This window comes from Diceros bicornis, chromosome 10 (assembly GCF_020826845.1).
Source record: "Diceros bicornis minor isolate mBicDic1 chromosome 10, mDicBic1.mat.cur, whole genome shotgun sequence".
Lineage (NCBI taxonomy): Eukaryota > Metazoa > Chordata > Mammalia > Perissodactyla > Rhinocerotidae > Diceros > Diceros bicornis.
In genome coordinates, this window is record NC_080749.1 from 62,164,595 (window position 1) to 62,180,872 (window position 16,278).

A 16,278-nucleotide genomic window follows, 5' to 3' on the forward strand; every position below is an offset into this window, starting at 1 on the left:
ATGACATCTGTCCTATACACTAAGGAGGTTGTCACATAAAGTTTGAGCTCCAACATTAAATAAGTCACTGAAATTAAAAAATCTAAAGACAGCAGTCAGTTCTAATGATTATCGGAAACTATTAACAAAAAAGGTCTAGTGTTTACACACACAGCAGATTCAGTATTAACAGTAAGTGGGCAACCTTAAAGCTATGCATTAATTTTGAATTTGAGCGGGTACTTTTAGAACTTCACTCATATAACACATTTTTACAGAGGCCAACTGTCCGTGCTATAACATGCTGAAACTAAACTGAAAATCTGATAAAAAGTATTCAGGGCCGGCCCTGTGGCCTAGGGGTTAAGTTCAGTGTGCTCTGCTTTGGCGGCCCAGGTTCAGATCTTGGGCGTGGACCTACACCACTGGTCGGCAGCCATGCTGCAGTGGTGACCCACATGCAAAATAGAGGAAGATTGGCACAGATGTTAGCTCAGGGAGAATCTTCCTCAGCCAAAAAAAAAAAAAAAAAAAAAGTATTCAGTGTCTTTTAAAAATACTTATTTTGAAAAATAATAATAACAGCTTCAAAGAGTATTTTTAATCACTTGGAAAGACCAGTGAAATATTTTTTGGTTTGCTTGTGAAATTCCTGGCATTTGGCCCAGATTTGATCCCCAAACATTTGCTTTATCTGTTCGTAAATTTAAAATCTCTAAAAGTTCTGTTAGAAGGCATTTTACCACCAGTAAAGCTCAAAGGAGGCCAACAAATCTTTTATCAAATTCCAAAGCTAACAGAGAAGAATTAGTTCAGATTGTTACAAGGCTGCTATTTGCAGTTCCCGCGAGGGGTTTCCCACTGAGTGAAAGGTTAGCTCTCCATTTCTTGGGGATTTTTATCAACAATGATGATTTACATTTGTACACTACTACAGATACTTGACTTTTATGTGGTCAGAGTGAAAACAAACAAGAGAAAGAGGTATCTCAGGAAATAAGAATTATTTAACTAAAAATATTTTTTACTTAGTGACAGTTCCTCCCTCAACTTGTTAGTTCATATGTTTTCTCTACACCACATTTTAGAAAAACTTTTAGATTCTCTCATACCGAGATATTTTGTTAGTTGGTTTTAAGCGCAGGTTCTTAAAATGAATAAAATAAAAATGAGTAATTTTCTTGCCCATAATTGAGGAAAAAGATGAGGAAATAAAAACCTCTCAAGAGCTAAGGAGGAATTAATATCCTATAATGTGACATTTCAGTTATATATTTGTCTTTATTATAACTTTAGAAATATAAATATAAAAAAGCATCCAAGAAAAATAAACTACCTTTTTAAATTAATAAGATTAAAATATAATATGCAGCAGAGAAAAAACAAATGCAAATGGGATGCTTAAAAGGAAATTAAAAAACAGAAGAAAGCAATACAAATTTAAATTAGGAAAAGGGTTTAATAAATCAGAACTAAAGCAACACAGGATATTCGGTTGCCAGTATCCTTTACTGTTAATACAGAAAATACAGTTAATACAGTTAATACAGAAAAACCACCATGAACCTGTTATAGGAGAATTCTCCCACCTAAATCAAGTGATAGAAAGCAATAAGGAATGTAGAATGATGAGCCTACAAAATGCTCCTGTGGATACGATGTCTAGCAACAGCCCCTGTATGTGTGTGCACACCCATGCAATGGAGATGAGCAAATGAGCCAAAAACTTGCACCACTTCGGAGTTTCGACTCTAGTTATTTCTAATACATTTAGTACTGTAATTTGGCCTCAGACTAGGGCAGCCCAGGAATAGCAGAGACAAGAGAGATAAATTTCTTCTTTGTTTTCTTTCTCAATTTTATCTTACTTTTTATATTTTTTCAGACCTAAACTTCTAAACAATTTTCTTCCACATAAGTTTTGTCCTTTAACTATATTCGACTGAGACATCTTTTTACAATGCATTCGACTCTTCCATAATATATACCTAACAAAATATATATAGTCTGACAAGGACTGGTACCATCTCAAAATTGAATTCAAGATCCACCTAAATAGAGCATGAAGAAGAAAATGTCACACGTGTATGTGCACACACAGGCATATGTTTTGATATAGCTTGTTCGTGTAAATCAATCCTCAAGTCTACTGTGAGTCATTATTTGGAACACATTATATTTTGTAAATGGTTAAAATATTTTTTACATTTCACTATATAGACTGCAGCAAAGACCTATTCTCATTATATCCCAGTCATTTTAAGAAGATTTTAAAAAATGACTCTTTGAAAAACTAAAATAATTGAAATTACTTCACCTTTAATGTTACTATGACAGCTTCTGGGTATGCCAAACCAACCATGTGATAGGACTTTCTGTACATTCTAAAAAAGAAAAATAAGCATATATGTATATACAAATCATTTATCCAAAAATCAAAGTTTTCAACTATTTCTTAAATGTAAGGGAAAAGATTATCTTTGACTTGTTTACCTTCTATCATTAGTTACAGGCTCCCTTTGTGGCAACAATGATAACTATGGTCACCATTTATTAGGCATCCACAATGCGACAGATGCTAACTGTATTTTGATTACTCACAACCACCCTATAAAATCGATGTGATTTTAGTTTCTATGTAAAAATATCTTTCCCTTAACTTCATCTTATTAAGAGGCACTGTCCTTTGTATGTGCAACAACAACCTTTCTAGCATGCCACCATATCCACGACAGCAGAGTATTCTTGTTTTGTCTCCATTTATGTGCCCAAACTTTCAGTCTGGAAGTTGAATGTCGTTAAAATATTTCCTTTATAGATATTTTTTTTTACAAAGTTGAAATTATAGGAAGAAATATGTAGTATCAGAATTTGCAGGTTTTTTTTTTTTTACAGTTTTTTTTTGTTAAGAATATTGGAGGAAACAATAGTGACAAAAATTTCTGAAGTTTGTTCAGATTGTCATTTAATATTATTTAAGAAAGATTATGCAGAAAGAACAAAGTTATTTCCATTTTTATAAGAGTACCAATAACAACAATATTTTATTAATCAGTAATTTGTTGAATTTTTCCACCTTCCGATGGGCAGGTGGAAGATGACGTAAACCAAATATAAGAAACCCCTCCATGGATTCATGTGAGAATAGAATCGATGTGATACCCTAATGTGTAGAAATGTGTAGAATAGCAATAGGCTGCCACACAGGATTGAAAGATGCATGATTATTAACTGATTCTGAATCATGTTCCTTAATTTTTATATTGTTAGTCCACAAGCAAGCTGCATTCCTAACTATATTGCTGTAACTTCTGCCCCCAAAATGCCTGGACAAAACCATAATTTAATGATTATATCATTAATTTATATTGGGGGTCAATATAAGAAATAGTCATTTGGAAAATATTCTGCATCTTTTACAAAACCACTATGGAAGATGCCAACCTTCTGATTCAATGTACCTTATATTAGAAATTCATAAGACACATTATTTAGTTTCTATGTAAAAGCTATCTTTTTCTTTTAATAATGAAAGCTACGTAATTCATCATGTTTTCCTCTTTAACCTTGACTTTTTGGAAGCTCAGAATTAAATATTTGGTTTACATATATCTGTAGCCCAGGGTTTCTTGATTAAGTATCCCTTCATTTTATTACAGAGACATTGTTACTTTATTTCCATGTCCTCATTTTATGTTTATTTTAAATAACTTTAAATCATTTTTGGATGTGGGTGATCTGTCAAAAAAAATAAATTATCCTTATTCTCTTCTCTATTGGAAGAATTTTAGAGCAGTTCATAGACAAAAATACTTATATTAATTATTCCATTGATATAGGCATAATTATTCTAATCTTGTAGGGCAAGGACACTACTAACCACACTATAAAAGACCCAGAAAATAATTACTGTCAATAATAATATTTTTTTTTCTGAGGAAACAGTCTTTTCTGTCCATTTTTTTAGTCATTATTACTAAAAAAACGGCAGCAGAGGGGAAATGGAAGGGACATGGACAAGGGAAAAAAGGTCAATATAAAAATCAATCAGAATAAGAAATTTAAAAAATTAAGTAATATTAAACCAGTTTGACTTCACAGCACAGAAAGGCAGTATGATGTAGCAAAGAGAATATGCACTTTGAATAACAGGTTAGCCATTCACTAGCTGTGTGTGACCTTTGGAAAGCTATTTAATGCCACTCACCTGTAAATTGAGGATAATTATAAGCTTTCTGTGAAGAGTACATGATATAAATGCCTAGCATAATATAATAAATACTCAATACAAGAAAGCCGTTATTATTATTAATGGGACTATTTTCATTACTCTGCAGCCAATACCATTGGCTCCCATTCTTATATTCTTCAGGGTTCCCTGGGCCCAGCAGGAACTCTGATGTTGTTGAGTTTCTTAGACTTGTAGCAGGTTGAGAAATGAATATTAGTGTAAGTTCTCATTATATGGAATGTAAAGAAAGACAAAGAAGAGGATTACCCTTTCAAAGAGTATTCCTTGCTTCAGTGACAGAAATGTTAAAAACTCTTCAAAAGCAGACAAAAGAGAGCTTTCCTCTTATGGTGGGAACAGGATGATCTTTTCTCTTCAATGCAGAGAAAGGACTGCTTGATTTTCGTATGCAGTGTAGAATTTATTTTATGAGGTGTTACATTTTATTCAGGTAAAATTAGTTGTGTACTATATTAGTTGTGTACTATATGAATGTGTTATAATTGTTTTTAAACAGTTATTCACAAAGGTTCATTTGAACAGAATGGCCATTCAAAAGCCTTTGCCTTTAGTCTGTGTGTCAATTTAAAAAAATAAAAATAATAAATCCAGGGCAAGACATTTTTGTTATAGGTAAATTCATCATAAATTCCTAAATTTGTTGATTCTGGGTATATTTATGATCGCAGCTTTCCTTAATAAGTAAAATATAGCACTCTCAAAACTTTGATATAGTAAGTATATTTCCTGCCTTTCAAATTTGATTATCTTGAGATACTAACAATTTCACTTACCTTTCCACAAAAATTCCAGCTTGAACAGCATGCACAATGCTCCTAAACTTAGGTTTTTCCTCAGATTTCTTTTTCATCATCCCCATTTTCCGTGTGAAGGTAGAAGCCAACCAGTCTCGGACTTCCGACGGGACTGAATCCGACTGAATGTCACTGAGCTCATCTTCGGTATCCAGCAGTCTTCTACAAACATTTATACCCAGTAAACTTGAGGAAAAAGTGAGCAAAAACTAATAACAACAAAACAAGCATTGCAATAGGATTTAAAATATCGCAAATCTCTCTCTGATCATCCCTTAATATGAACTATCTGAAGAAAGAAAAATGATTGGGTTAACATTGGGAAAGCTCTGAATTTCTCAAATTGATGATCTTCTGGGGGCAAGGACTGATGAACTTGATCATTTGCAGCTTCCCAAATATCTAAATACAATAATACCATTCAGGAGATATGAATTGTTAGTAATATTAACATACTATTCTAATAATGAAGAAAACTAAGATAAGGTAGGGAAGAGAGTTCATAAACAAATGTCTGCTATTAAAGAAAGCAACCGGAGTGGAGAGAAAAAAGAGGGACTGAAGCTATAAAAGGTGTCTTATATTTAATAATCTTGTGTATACTTAGTACAGATAGCAGATGCTATTTGAATAAGGCCTTGGAGTTTGCAAAAGTCATTCACATATGTTTTATTTGATTGGTATCTCTAAATTTTAGGAAAATAACAATTTAAGTACTCTAAAAGATATTCATGCTGATATCAACATCGCAGATAAAAAAGTGAAAAAAATAAAGATGAAAACAAATGGATTATTTTGAAAGCTCATTTTGGTGTCTGAGCAGTGTCAGAAGAGGAATACCTCCAGTTAAGAGCAAATGCTGTCTTGAGAGTGGATGAGTTTAAAGCTGCTGACCAAGGAAATCAACCGAGTGAATCAGGAAGTGAACAGAGACTGAAACCACTGCACCGCCCCACTCCAGTGTAAGCTCCAGCTAGATAACATTCACCAGACTGAGGAGTAATAATAGCTGCCATTAAGGCCGGTCAGCTCCAATGATCCAGAACTTCCTAAAGGTCTGAACTGGCAAGATAGTGCAAAAGGCTCCCACAAAATACAAAAATGGCTTTACAGAGCAATTGAGCTTTCCCTCCAGGAAAAACACAGGCCAGCTCTGCCTGTCGCTTGACTGGGTTATTTCCTTATCAGAGCACCAATTTAATAACTCAGAGCTATTTTTGGGACAGTTGAGCTTGGACCTTTGGGTTCCATTCGCTTTGGCAAATCTCTTTGCACAGAAAGAGGCCTGAGGATTATGAGCCAATGGAAGGAAGGTAGCCAGAGACGACAGCGTGTGCTAAAGCCTCCAGAACAAGTCACAACCATCTTGAGAGGGCAGGAACCAAGGAAAAGGCAGAAAAGCAGGAAGCCCACCCAAAGCACCCCTCAATACTACAAAAGAGGCTCAAAAGATATATGATCTCCTCAATGTGCTGCCATTTTCTATAAACAGTCAGAGGACAGTCATTTGCCAGTATTTATTTTTCATGGTATTAAATAAGCATGAATGCATTTATGAAATATCCTACGAAAAAATATACACAACTTAAGTGCTGGAGTTACAAAACTACATGTATGCATATGAAGATAAAAAAAGACTTACATAGTTGGAAGTTAATACTGATTAGTACTTACTTTATATCATTTTTAACTTTCTTTCGGATCTTACATTTGGATGATTTTGATTTACACTTAATACACAGACATTGTAATTCAGAGCAAAATTTTTTTTTTCTCCTTTTGTCCATTTTAATTAGATTCCTTTGCCAGTTGCAGCAAGACACTACACTACATCATTTGAAAATATCAGGGCTTATGCCATTTGTATTATTATTGATTACACCATTTCTATTATGTCTTATGCAGTGATTAAATAAAACCACAGAGAAGGAGAGATGGAGTGGGAATCATTGTGGTGTAATCCTGTGATGTCACTGTGCTCCAAGAATTCTACTGCTGCCTTGTTTTATCAGCTACTTTAAGTAGAATGAGACACGTAGTGATAGTTGCTGATTGCTCCTTTGCAAATTTGATGTTGATGACTTTAAGGTTATATGTCCTAAACTCAAATTATCCAAGACAGATCATCAATCAAAACAAAATCAGCATACGGAAATGAGAGTTCACATATGGATGTGGTACTCAGGAATCGGGCAATCCTTAGTCATGATCCATGATGTAGTTTATTGAGAAGGAAAGGGCATATAATCTCGGGGAGAAAGAGTAATATGGATTAATTGGTGGATGTAGGAATAAAGGAAGAGAAAAGCATGGACTATGATACTGTATAATTAAAAAGTAATCTTGAAAAAGCAACAAATACTTGTGTGGTGGTTAATTTTATATGTTAACATGGCTAGGTTATGGTGCCCAGTTTTCTGGTCAAATACCAGTCTAGATGTCGCTGTGAAAGTATATATATAGAGAGAGAGAGCGAGAGAGAGAGAGAATAAATGCTAAGGATATATACATAAAGGCTAAGAAAGAATATTTCCAACATTCATGAACACTATGTGGTAACTACAAGTATGGGTTATAAATTAGAAGATAAAGGCTCAACTCTTTATTATATTAATATTAATTTAATAGAGCATAACAATCCTACTTCTGGTTTTAAAATATAATAAAAATCCCATTTGCAATAGACTAAAATGCCTTCTTAGCCATTATGGATCTGAACACCCTACCGACTTTTCATGGCTTAATGGCTCATTTCTTTTTATTGCTGAATAATATTCTATTGTATGGATGTATTACAGTTTATTTATGTATTCTACCATTGAAGGACATCTTGACTGCTTCCACATTTTGGCAATTAGAATAAAGCTGTTATAAACATTCATGTGCAGAGTTTTTTGAATTGATTTGAATAAATACCAAGAAGCACAATAGTTGGAGTGTATGGTAAGAGTATGTTTAGTTTTTTAAGAAACTTCCGAACTGTCTCCCAGAGTGGCTGTACCATTTTGCATTCCCACCAGCAATGAATGAGAGATCAGCCAAGCCACCATCATCTCTCGCCTGGCCCACTGCAGTAGCCTCCTAACTGGTCTCCCAGCTCTTGTGCTCTCTCTCTGTCTCTTCTTCCCTCTGCAGCCAGAATGCCTCTTTTAAAGTATAAGTTGGACCATGTCAATGCCTAATTCATAAACAAGCTATGTCTCATCACAAGCTATGTCTGCACCTTTATCTCTTGACTAGCTCCCCTTTAGTCATTCTGCTCCAGCAATACTGGCCTCCTTGCTATACTCAAGCCTGCCAAGCTTGCTTCTGCTTCAGGGTTTTTGTACTTGCTGTTCCCTCTGCTTAGAATCTCTTATGTGTGGATCATTTCTTCACTGCACTCAGGTAGAGAGGGTTTCCCTGACCCCCTTACTCAAATAGTAAACACCTCTAGTCTGTCTTTTTATTCTGCTATAGACTTCTTCTTAGAACTTAGCACTACTTGATGTCATGCTATGTTTATTGGTTTGTTTATTCATTTTATGTTTCATCCACTAGACTGTAAAGACCCGAGAACAGAGAGTTGGTCTGTTTTTTGCATTGTTCTATCACCAGCATCTACAACAGTGCACGGCACAGGTTGGGGGATCATCATGTATCTTTTGGGTGACTAGAAAACGTCTAGAAATATTTACACTAAATTATTGTAAGTGATTACCTTTAGGGAGTGGAGTGAGGATGGAGACAGTATAAGAAGTTTTAGTCTTTATTTTTTTATTTATTTTTTGTGAGGAAGTTTGGCCCTGAGCTAACATCTGCCAATCCTCCTCTTCCTTACTGAGGAAGACTGGCCCTGGGCTAACATCTATGCCCATCTTCCTCCACTTTATATGGGACGCCGCCACAGCATGGCTTGACAAGTGGTGCGTCAGTGCGCGCCCGGGATCCGAACCAGCGAACCCTGGGCCGCCACTGTGGATCAGGCGCACCTAACTGCTTGCGCCACCGGGCCGGCCCCGAAGTTTTAGTCTTTAGAGTCCCACATTATTTGATTGATAAGCAGCAGCATCCTGGCAGTAATTCACTGTAGCCAATCATTTCTTCATTGCCTTTAGGTTAATTTACCCTTGAACAATTCCTTTACAATTTTTGAAGCAAGTTAAAGGGGAAACGTATATTTGGCGTGGAAAAGAATATTAAACGTTTTTATTGCATTTTGAATTAAAGACATAGGAAAGAAAAAATTTTAAAATTGTATGCACTGTTTACATGCCTTTAGCCAAGGACCTCAGTATTTCTGTTGAATATTAACTCTTTTTTGTTCATATATCAAGTAGAGTATGGTAAGAAATTCCTAATGAAGACATAAGTTGCAGTAGACTCATTAAGATAATTATTCCAGTTTGGAGAGAAGAAAGTTGAAAGACAGGTGGATAAAACCTAAATTTAAACAAATAATAAAATAAACCAACACACCTAATGGCACATATTTCTCCTCCATCTCTCTCTTCTTCCGTATTTGTTTTCCCTTTCCCTGAGACCTGCCTTGTACACTCTATCTTCCTTGCTCTGAGCACCAGGAGGAGCTCTTCAGGTTTCATTTGACCATGCTGCATAGGGCAGGAACAAAAACTCTAGTATAATATGGAATAGTAACCCTGGGCTTTTGTTAGAGAATTATCATAAATAATTTTCCTATACATTTATCTAAGACATGAAAATATCTGAATACTTACATAAGATCATGTCACATGTAAAACATACAAGACTACAGTCTGCCCTCGTTTCATTTTTGAAAAAATTTGTGCAAGTAGCTTGATAAAATGGGATCTCAAATACTATAATGAATTTTGCTTTCAAAACATCCAACAGCTTGATTGCTCTTCATCCTAGTGTTAGATAGCAGAGTGAACATAATTGTTTGCACTGCAAGTGCTCTTAAAAAATGAAGACTTTGTGGGGGCTGGCCTGGTGGCATAGTGGTGAAGTTCATGCACTCCACTTTGGCGGCCCAGTGTTCGCACGTTCAGATCCTGGGCATAGAACTACACACTGCTCATCAAGCCGTGCTGTGGCGGAGTCTCACATACAAAACAGAGGAAGATTAGCACAGATGTTAGCTCAGGGGGAATCCTCCTCACCAAAAAAAAAAAAAAGACTTTGTGTTTAAGAAACTTACAATATAAAAAAATAATCATTGGTGCATTTTCCTTGGGAATTCTTCAAATACACTATACAGAAAAGAATGATAAGGAGTATGTGTATAAAATGTTATCACTGTTGACCTCCGAAAAATACTTCCACTGGTGTTTAACGCAACTTTTTTTTTTAGTCCCAATGGAGTCAATAAAGCAGAAAGTGAGGGCTCCCTAAACATGAGCTGTGTGTTGATGGGGGGCCAGGGAGCTGTGAAAACTGACCCCGCGTCCAATCAGTGCTCAACTGATCCTTGGGAGCTATTTATACTTCAAATTTTCTCCTGAAATCAGATGACACAACTCTCAAAGGGGTTATATTTTGAACTAGAAAGTTTGTAGGGGAAGGGAATAAAGAAGGAGGTGGCCATGGAAGAAGAGGTCATGGGATTTTGACTCTTACAACTATCACTGAAAATATTTCTGTCCACAGTGGACTCCTGGTAAATGGTTACCCTCATGGACCCACACGGTTGTTTCCAGGCAGTCAGTGCCCACATTTATACCTATTAAGTATTAAATTCAAATGCAGGATGCAATTAGGAGAAACTGGCTTCTCAAGCTTGAAATTTACTTTTGCTGCTTTACTATTCTGGTGAAGGACACATTTCAATAAGCAACTAACTCATTTGGTTCTTCCTCCAACATTTGCTAGGCCCAGGGCAGGAGCATATTTTTCCCAAGGACCATATAATTAAATATTTTAAAGTTATATATCAAGTGAACAAATTGTTCATTGTGTCCTATCTTCCTAATTTTAATAAGTTTCATAAAAGCCTGTTAAGTTGGGTTTGAATTGAGACTTCTCAACTCCTTGTGTGACAGGGCTGGGCCAGCTGGCTGTGGCTGCCCTTCTGTACCTACCTACCTCCCCATCAGGCCTTCACTGTAAAAGCAGGTGGACTCCCCCCACCCAGTACAACCCACCCAGCCTTGAAAGCAGCTACTTCCTGGACAGTCTTTGGGGGAAGAGGTATGCACACACCAAGGGTGTCCTGGGCTCCCTCAGGAGGAAAGACCTAATGAGGAGGCCCGTTAAAACTTAGGAAACAGGCTAGGGGACCTTTAGATAGAGAATTCCGGGGTCTCAGTGCCCAGAATATGGTAGAGGGGCACATTGGGCAGGGCAGGGAATTCCAGGGTCTAAGTACCTGGAAGGGAGAGAGGGGCATGGGCTCCAAGTTCTTCTCGGCCTTGGAGACCTATCACGCCATGGAGAGGGGCACACTAAAAGAAGGCCATTGTTGAGCACCCTAAAGTGGGGGGCAGTGTCCAGGAAAGCAGTTCCATTGGCCCTGGGTTAAGCGTAGTACTGGACTCATAGGTGGTAAACATCTTCCAAGTGAGCCCTTCCGGGATGGATGAGGGGTAAAGAGAGGTGATCTTTCTGCAGTACGGATATTCTTTTGGGGTGAGTAGCTCCCTCATAGGCAGGTCCATTCATGTTATTTCTTTGATTAACTCGTATCTGTGCTCTGAGCTGCCTGCAACCACCCTCACTTCAAAAAAATAAACCCTAAGGGTAATACTAAAGCTTCATTCAGACTTCAGAATTATCTGAGGACAGATCAAGATGATAATGCCAGCTAACTTGATTGCTTACTTACTGTGAACCAGACAAGGAGCCAAGCTTTAACCTCCTTTAATTCTTACAATACCACCACGAGGAAGATACAATTATTAGTAGTACTCCTATTTTACTGAAGAATAAATTGAGGCACACACATCTTAAATGATTTGCAAGAGTCATTCAATGAGGAGTGGCCATGCCATTTTTTGAGCTCAAGTCTGATTTCAAAGTCTGAGTTTTTAACTGCTGAGCTATCCTTCACCTCAGACGAATATTTTTCTTACTAAGTACCCAGTCTACTTTCATATTCAGATAATAAAAATATCAGTAATCATTATTCTCGACCCTATCTCTACCTTCAAATTTAGGGTTAAAAATAATTGATCTTAAAAAAATCCTAAAGGAGTTTGGTCCACCAGAGAATTTTTCGTTGGAGGAAGCTTAAATTTGTTTTCCAAGACTGATGTGTTGAGTCATCTTCTCATAGAAAAAGGTATATGGATGGTAGAATTTTAGGGTACTTTGAAGTACAATAAATTAATTTCAGAATGGAAAAAGGTAATACATTTAAAATGCTGTATCAACTTGTCAGTAATCTACTTCCTGAGTGCTAAATACATTTGAATTAAATTTTCCAGGCCACCACCCAAGCAAATTTATTTATTTATTATTTATTCCATGTCTTGTTCCAAAAAGGGACTTAAAATGGCAGACTGACAAATTTACTTCAACAGTTTTTTTGTTTTGTTTTTTGTTTTTGGCAGTTGTCTTTCCTTTTTCTGTTTACCTGATAGCTTTGTTCCTTGTTTCCTTTGGTTTTATTAGTCGTTTTTTTTTAATTGTGAGAAGATGACCACTACATCTGGGTGACAATAAAGACTGAACATTTGGGTGGATAAGTCAGTTATGCTGACCTTAGCTCAAGTCCTAAGAGGCAAATTTTGGCTAAAATGAAGTCAACTAAGGAGCGTGTTAAAGTTAGATGCAGCTTTCTCCAAGTTAAGCCCTAACAAGGGTTCTGTGCCTCCTCTGTACCCACCCAGGAAGCAGAGGTCCAGGCAGAAGAGGGCCCGTCCCTCAGGACAGACACAAAGGGCAGGCGGAATGTTGGCAGAGGGCTATGAGAGGGGTCAAGTTGCATGAAGAGTTAAGATCAAGATTGTATTTTTGGAGTCAGTTGTGAGCTGGGAATGGAGGGAATGGGTGAAACAAAAAACTGCCCTAGGCCTCTCTGGTGACTCTTGGCTCCCCACCAGGAAGTCCTCTTGGCTTAAACAATATCTTTGAAAATATTCCAGTAGGCACAAAGCCTGATATTCCGTTAATTACTTATGTTTTTGATTAATAAGCATCCTCTGTGGTTAGGGGAACTGCCTCTGGAGTCAGACTCCTGGCTTCACCACCTATTAGCTGTGTGGTCTTGGAAAAAATACTTCCTCTGTCTGGATCTCAGTTTCTTTGTCACTAAAACAGAGGTGATAATAATAAAATAGAGATGATGATAATGAGTATCCCTAGTGATGGAGTTGGAGGATGAAATGGGTAAATGCACAAAAACACATAAAACAGTGTCTATCACAAAGCAAGCCCTCAGTAAACTCCCAGCTATCTACACATCTGCACGAACTAGGCTAAGCAGATTTATTTCTGACATGCAGTAAAAGGAGGGTGTCATGAGGATGGAGGTGTTTGAGACATCAGAAGAAGTTGGTCAAAGTGGACTTTGAGGAGCCAAAGAACAATGTAAGGATTCTATGGGTTGTGAAGAGGCAGTGGCAGGAAGCTCCAAAAATATTTTTCACCTACTTTAAAATTTTACAGAGTAGAATAGGCAAATTCATAGAGACAGAAAGTAGAATAGAGGTTACCAGGGGCAGAGGTGAGGGGAGAACTGGAATTATTGTTTAATAGTTACAGAGTTTCTGTTTGGGATAATGAAAAATTTCTGGAGATGGATACTGGTGATGGCTGTACAACATTATAAATGTATTTAATTCAAATGAATTGTACACTTAAAAAGGGTTAAAATGGTATATTTTATGTTATGTATATTTTACCACAATACAACAATATCTACCTAGTATTGATCTTCTTCCTGTCCCACTGTCCAGGGAGTGATATGTTGTCTCTTCTAATCAGGGAAATGAGACATAGAGAAGGGCATTCCTTGTCCCATCCAGCCTTGGGTCCTTCTAAGGTTTACTAAGAGTGGCAGCATGGAGAAAAAGGGTGGGGCTGCAGCCTAGACATGATGCCTAAGGGCTTATGGTTTCACAGATCTGGAAGAGGTGACCACACCACAGATCAAAGGACAGGCCTGCCTCCCCTGTGCCTAAGCCTTGTTGCTGTGAGGCACTGCTAATCTCCAGTTCAGCACCCCTTGCTTATTGCCCCTAGTCCTTGGAGCAGCAGAATCAGCAGCACCTGGGAACTTGTTAAAACTGGAACTTCATGGGCTCTACTCCAGATCTGTTGAATTAGAATCTCTGGAGATGGGACCCAGCACTGTTTAATAAGCCCTCTAGGTGATTGGATGAACACTAATGTTTGAGAACTGCTCTCATCCCTTCACAGTTTGCCAATTAATGGAAGATCTCTGCCAAGAAAGTAAGATTTAATCCTCTTCTATAATGTGGACTTATCAGCAGTGCTTATTTCCATATGCCCATTATTTAAATCACTGTCAGAGATGGAGAGTGTTGGTGAACTCTACAGGAAGGGACTGACAGAAGAATTTCCATAAAGGTATCTTGATTAATGAATCTTTTATATTGATGTTGAGAATGAGAATTATCTGTATGTTACTAGATTGACAAGTAGAAGAGTCAATTTCTCAATTTTTAAGTTCTACTCCTTAGCAACTTTCAAATATGCAATATAGTATTATTAACTATAGTCACCATGCTGTGTAGAAGAGTCAAATTCTCAGGGATGGAGAATGGATACTAACAAGAGCTGAGGTCTATTTGTAGGACAGGAGTGTGAGGGAAGACAAGGAATATATTTCTCTCTAAACCTATGAGGCCAAAATAGCAAGGGCGATGACAAGAGGGACTTAACAACAGCCAAACAGAATAGCAAAATAATTATCAATGTATATAGCGTGTCCTTTATAAATATTTGTCAAATAAATGAATAAATGTGTAAAAACATAGGCAGAGAGTCTCCAGTCTTAGAGGTTGTTAAAATATTCAGATATTTGCCATGGTTAGGTGAGGAATAAAGTCATTTTTGTTTGTTTTGATGTATATGTTATATACGTTACCATTTTAAGTCAGGTCCTGCTTCATGTTTAAAAAGATGATATCATAATTTTTAAAAAAAAATATCTTCTGTTACCCTGTGGCCCTTTGTCCATATAGTCAGCCATGACTTCATTCATTGACTCAAGTTACGTATGACACAGAATAACCTGAGCGGGGAAATACTCCTCTTCCTGGATTTGAGTTTCAAAATCTAGGTTCCATGGAAGGAGGAAAGGCCAGGCAAAAATATAGAAGAGTATATGATGAGTCAGAGCAGAGTTTCCATTCCTACAGTTATCCGAACACACCCCAGGTTAATCAACAGTAGTCAGAAAGGAAGACAGAAGAGATTTTGAGAAGGGACACTGAATCCTGCCTGATTTTCTCCAAACCAAGACAAACTCTGAAGGGGGAGACAGCACACACCAACAAGTTTTCAGGATCCTGGAGCAGAAGCAAGCTGGATGGCCCACCCCATCCTCAATCCCCACTCCTGGGTAGAACCTGGAGGACAGCAAGATCGCAGTGCAGAACTGGGTTGATGTGTGTCTAGAGGGACAGCCTCAAAGATAATGGTGACAGACTAGACTGATGTAGACAGAGATGAGAGAAAAGAGATGGAGAGTAGACAGAGGCAAAATATATTTTGGAGGTAGGCTTGCTGATGGAAAATAGTAAAGAATACTAGAAATACCCTTTTATTCAATGAGAAAAAACTTCAATCTCTGACTTTCAGTACCTGATACTTGCCCAAGAACCACCTATGTTGTTTAGTTGTATCATGGGATCAATATGTTTTTGTGAGCTGCTTTGAAAACTTAATCAACCTATTACCTTTTTTATGGGAAAATAGATTGTGAATTTTAAGTAGCTAACTTAGAAATCAAACATTGGTGTTAGGACTCATTATTAGGATAAGGTAACTCCCTGGAAGGATCAATGATTAAGAACGTGGGCTTTGGAGCAAGGCAGACCTATGCAGCTATAAGGATGCTCTCAATAGCAAGTGACATCAAACCCAATGCAACATGGCTTAAATAATAGGGAAATTTATTATTTTCCTTAAGAAGAAAGCTGAAGTTAGGTTGACTCCAGTAGGGATTTTTTTGAATCAGCAGGTCAACAATCCCATCAAGGATTCGGTTTCCTCCCTCTTTCTATACTGTCAAGTTTAGTGTTAGATTTAGCTCTATGCTTATAGCAAGATGGCTGTATCAGTTTCAAACATCATACCCAGATATGATACCCCAAGGAACAGGAC

The 16,278-nt window shown here is 37.2% G+C and overlaps 1 protein-coding gene across 2 annotated transcripts in view; it reads right to left on the minus strand.

The window, feature by feature from the left end:
• PDE1A (phosphodiesterase 1A) overlaps positions 1-16,278 on the minus strand; it is a 330,610-nt gene that overhangs the window by 72,338 nt on the left and 241,994 nt on the right. For both annotated transcript variants that reach the window (XM_058549370.1, XM_058549371.1), the window contains 2 exons: positions 5,005-5,187; positions 2,297-2,363 (listed from right to left, as the gene is read on the minus strand). In XM_058549370.1, coding sequence (XP_058405353.1) covers positions 2,297-2,363; positions 5,005-5,187 — 250 coding nt within the window. The remainder of the gene's footprint in view (positions 1-2,296; positions 2,364-5,004; positions 5,188-16,278) is intronic.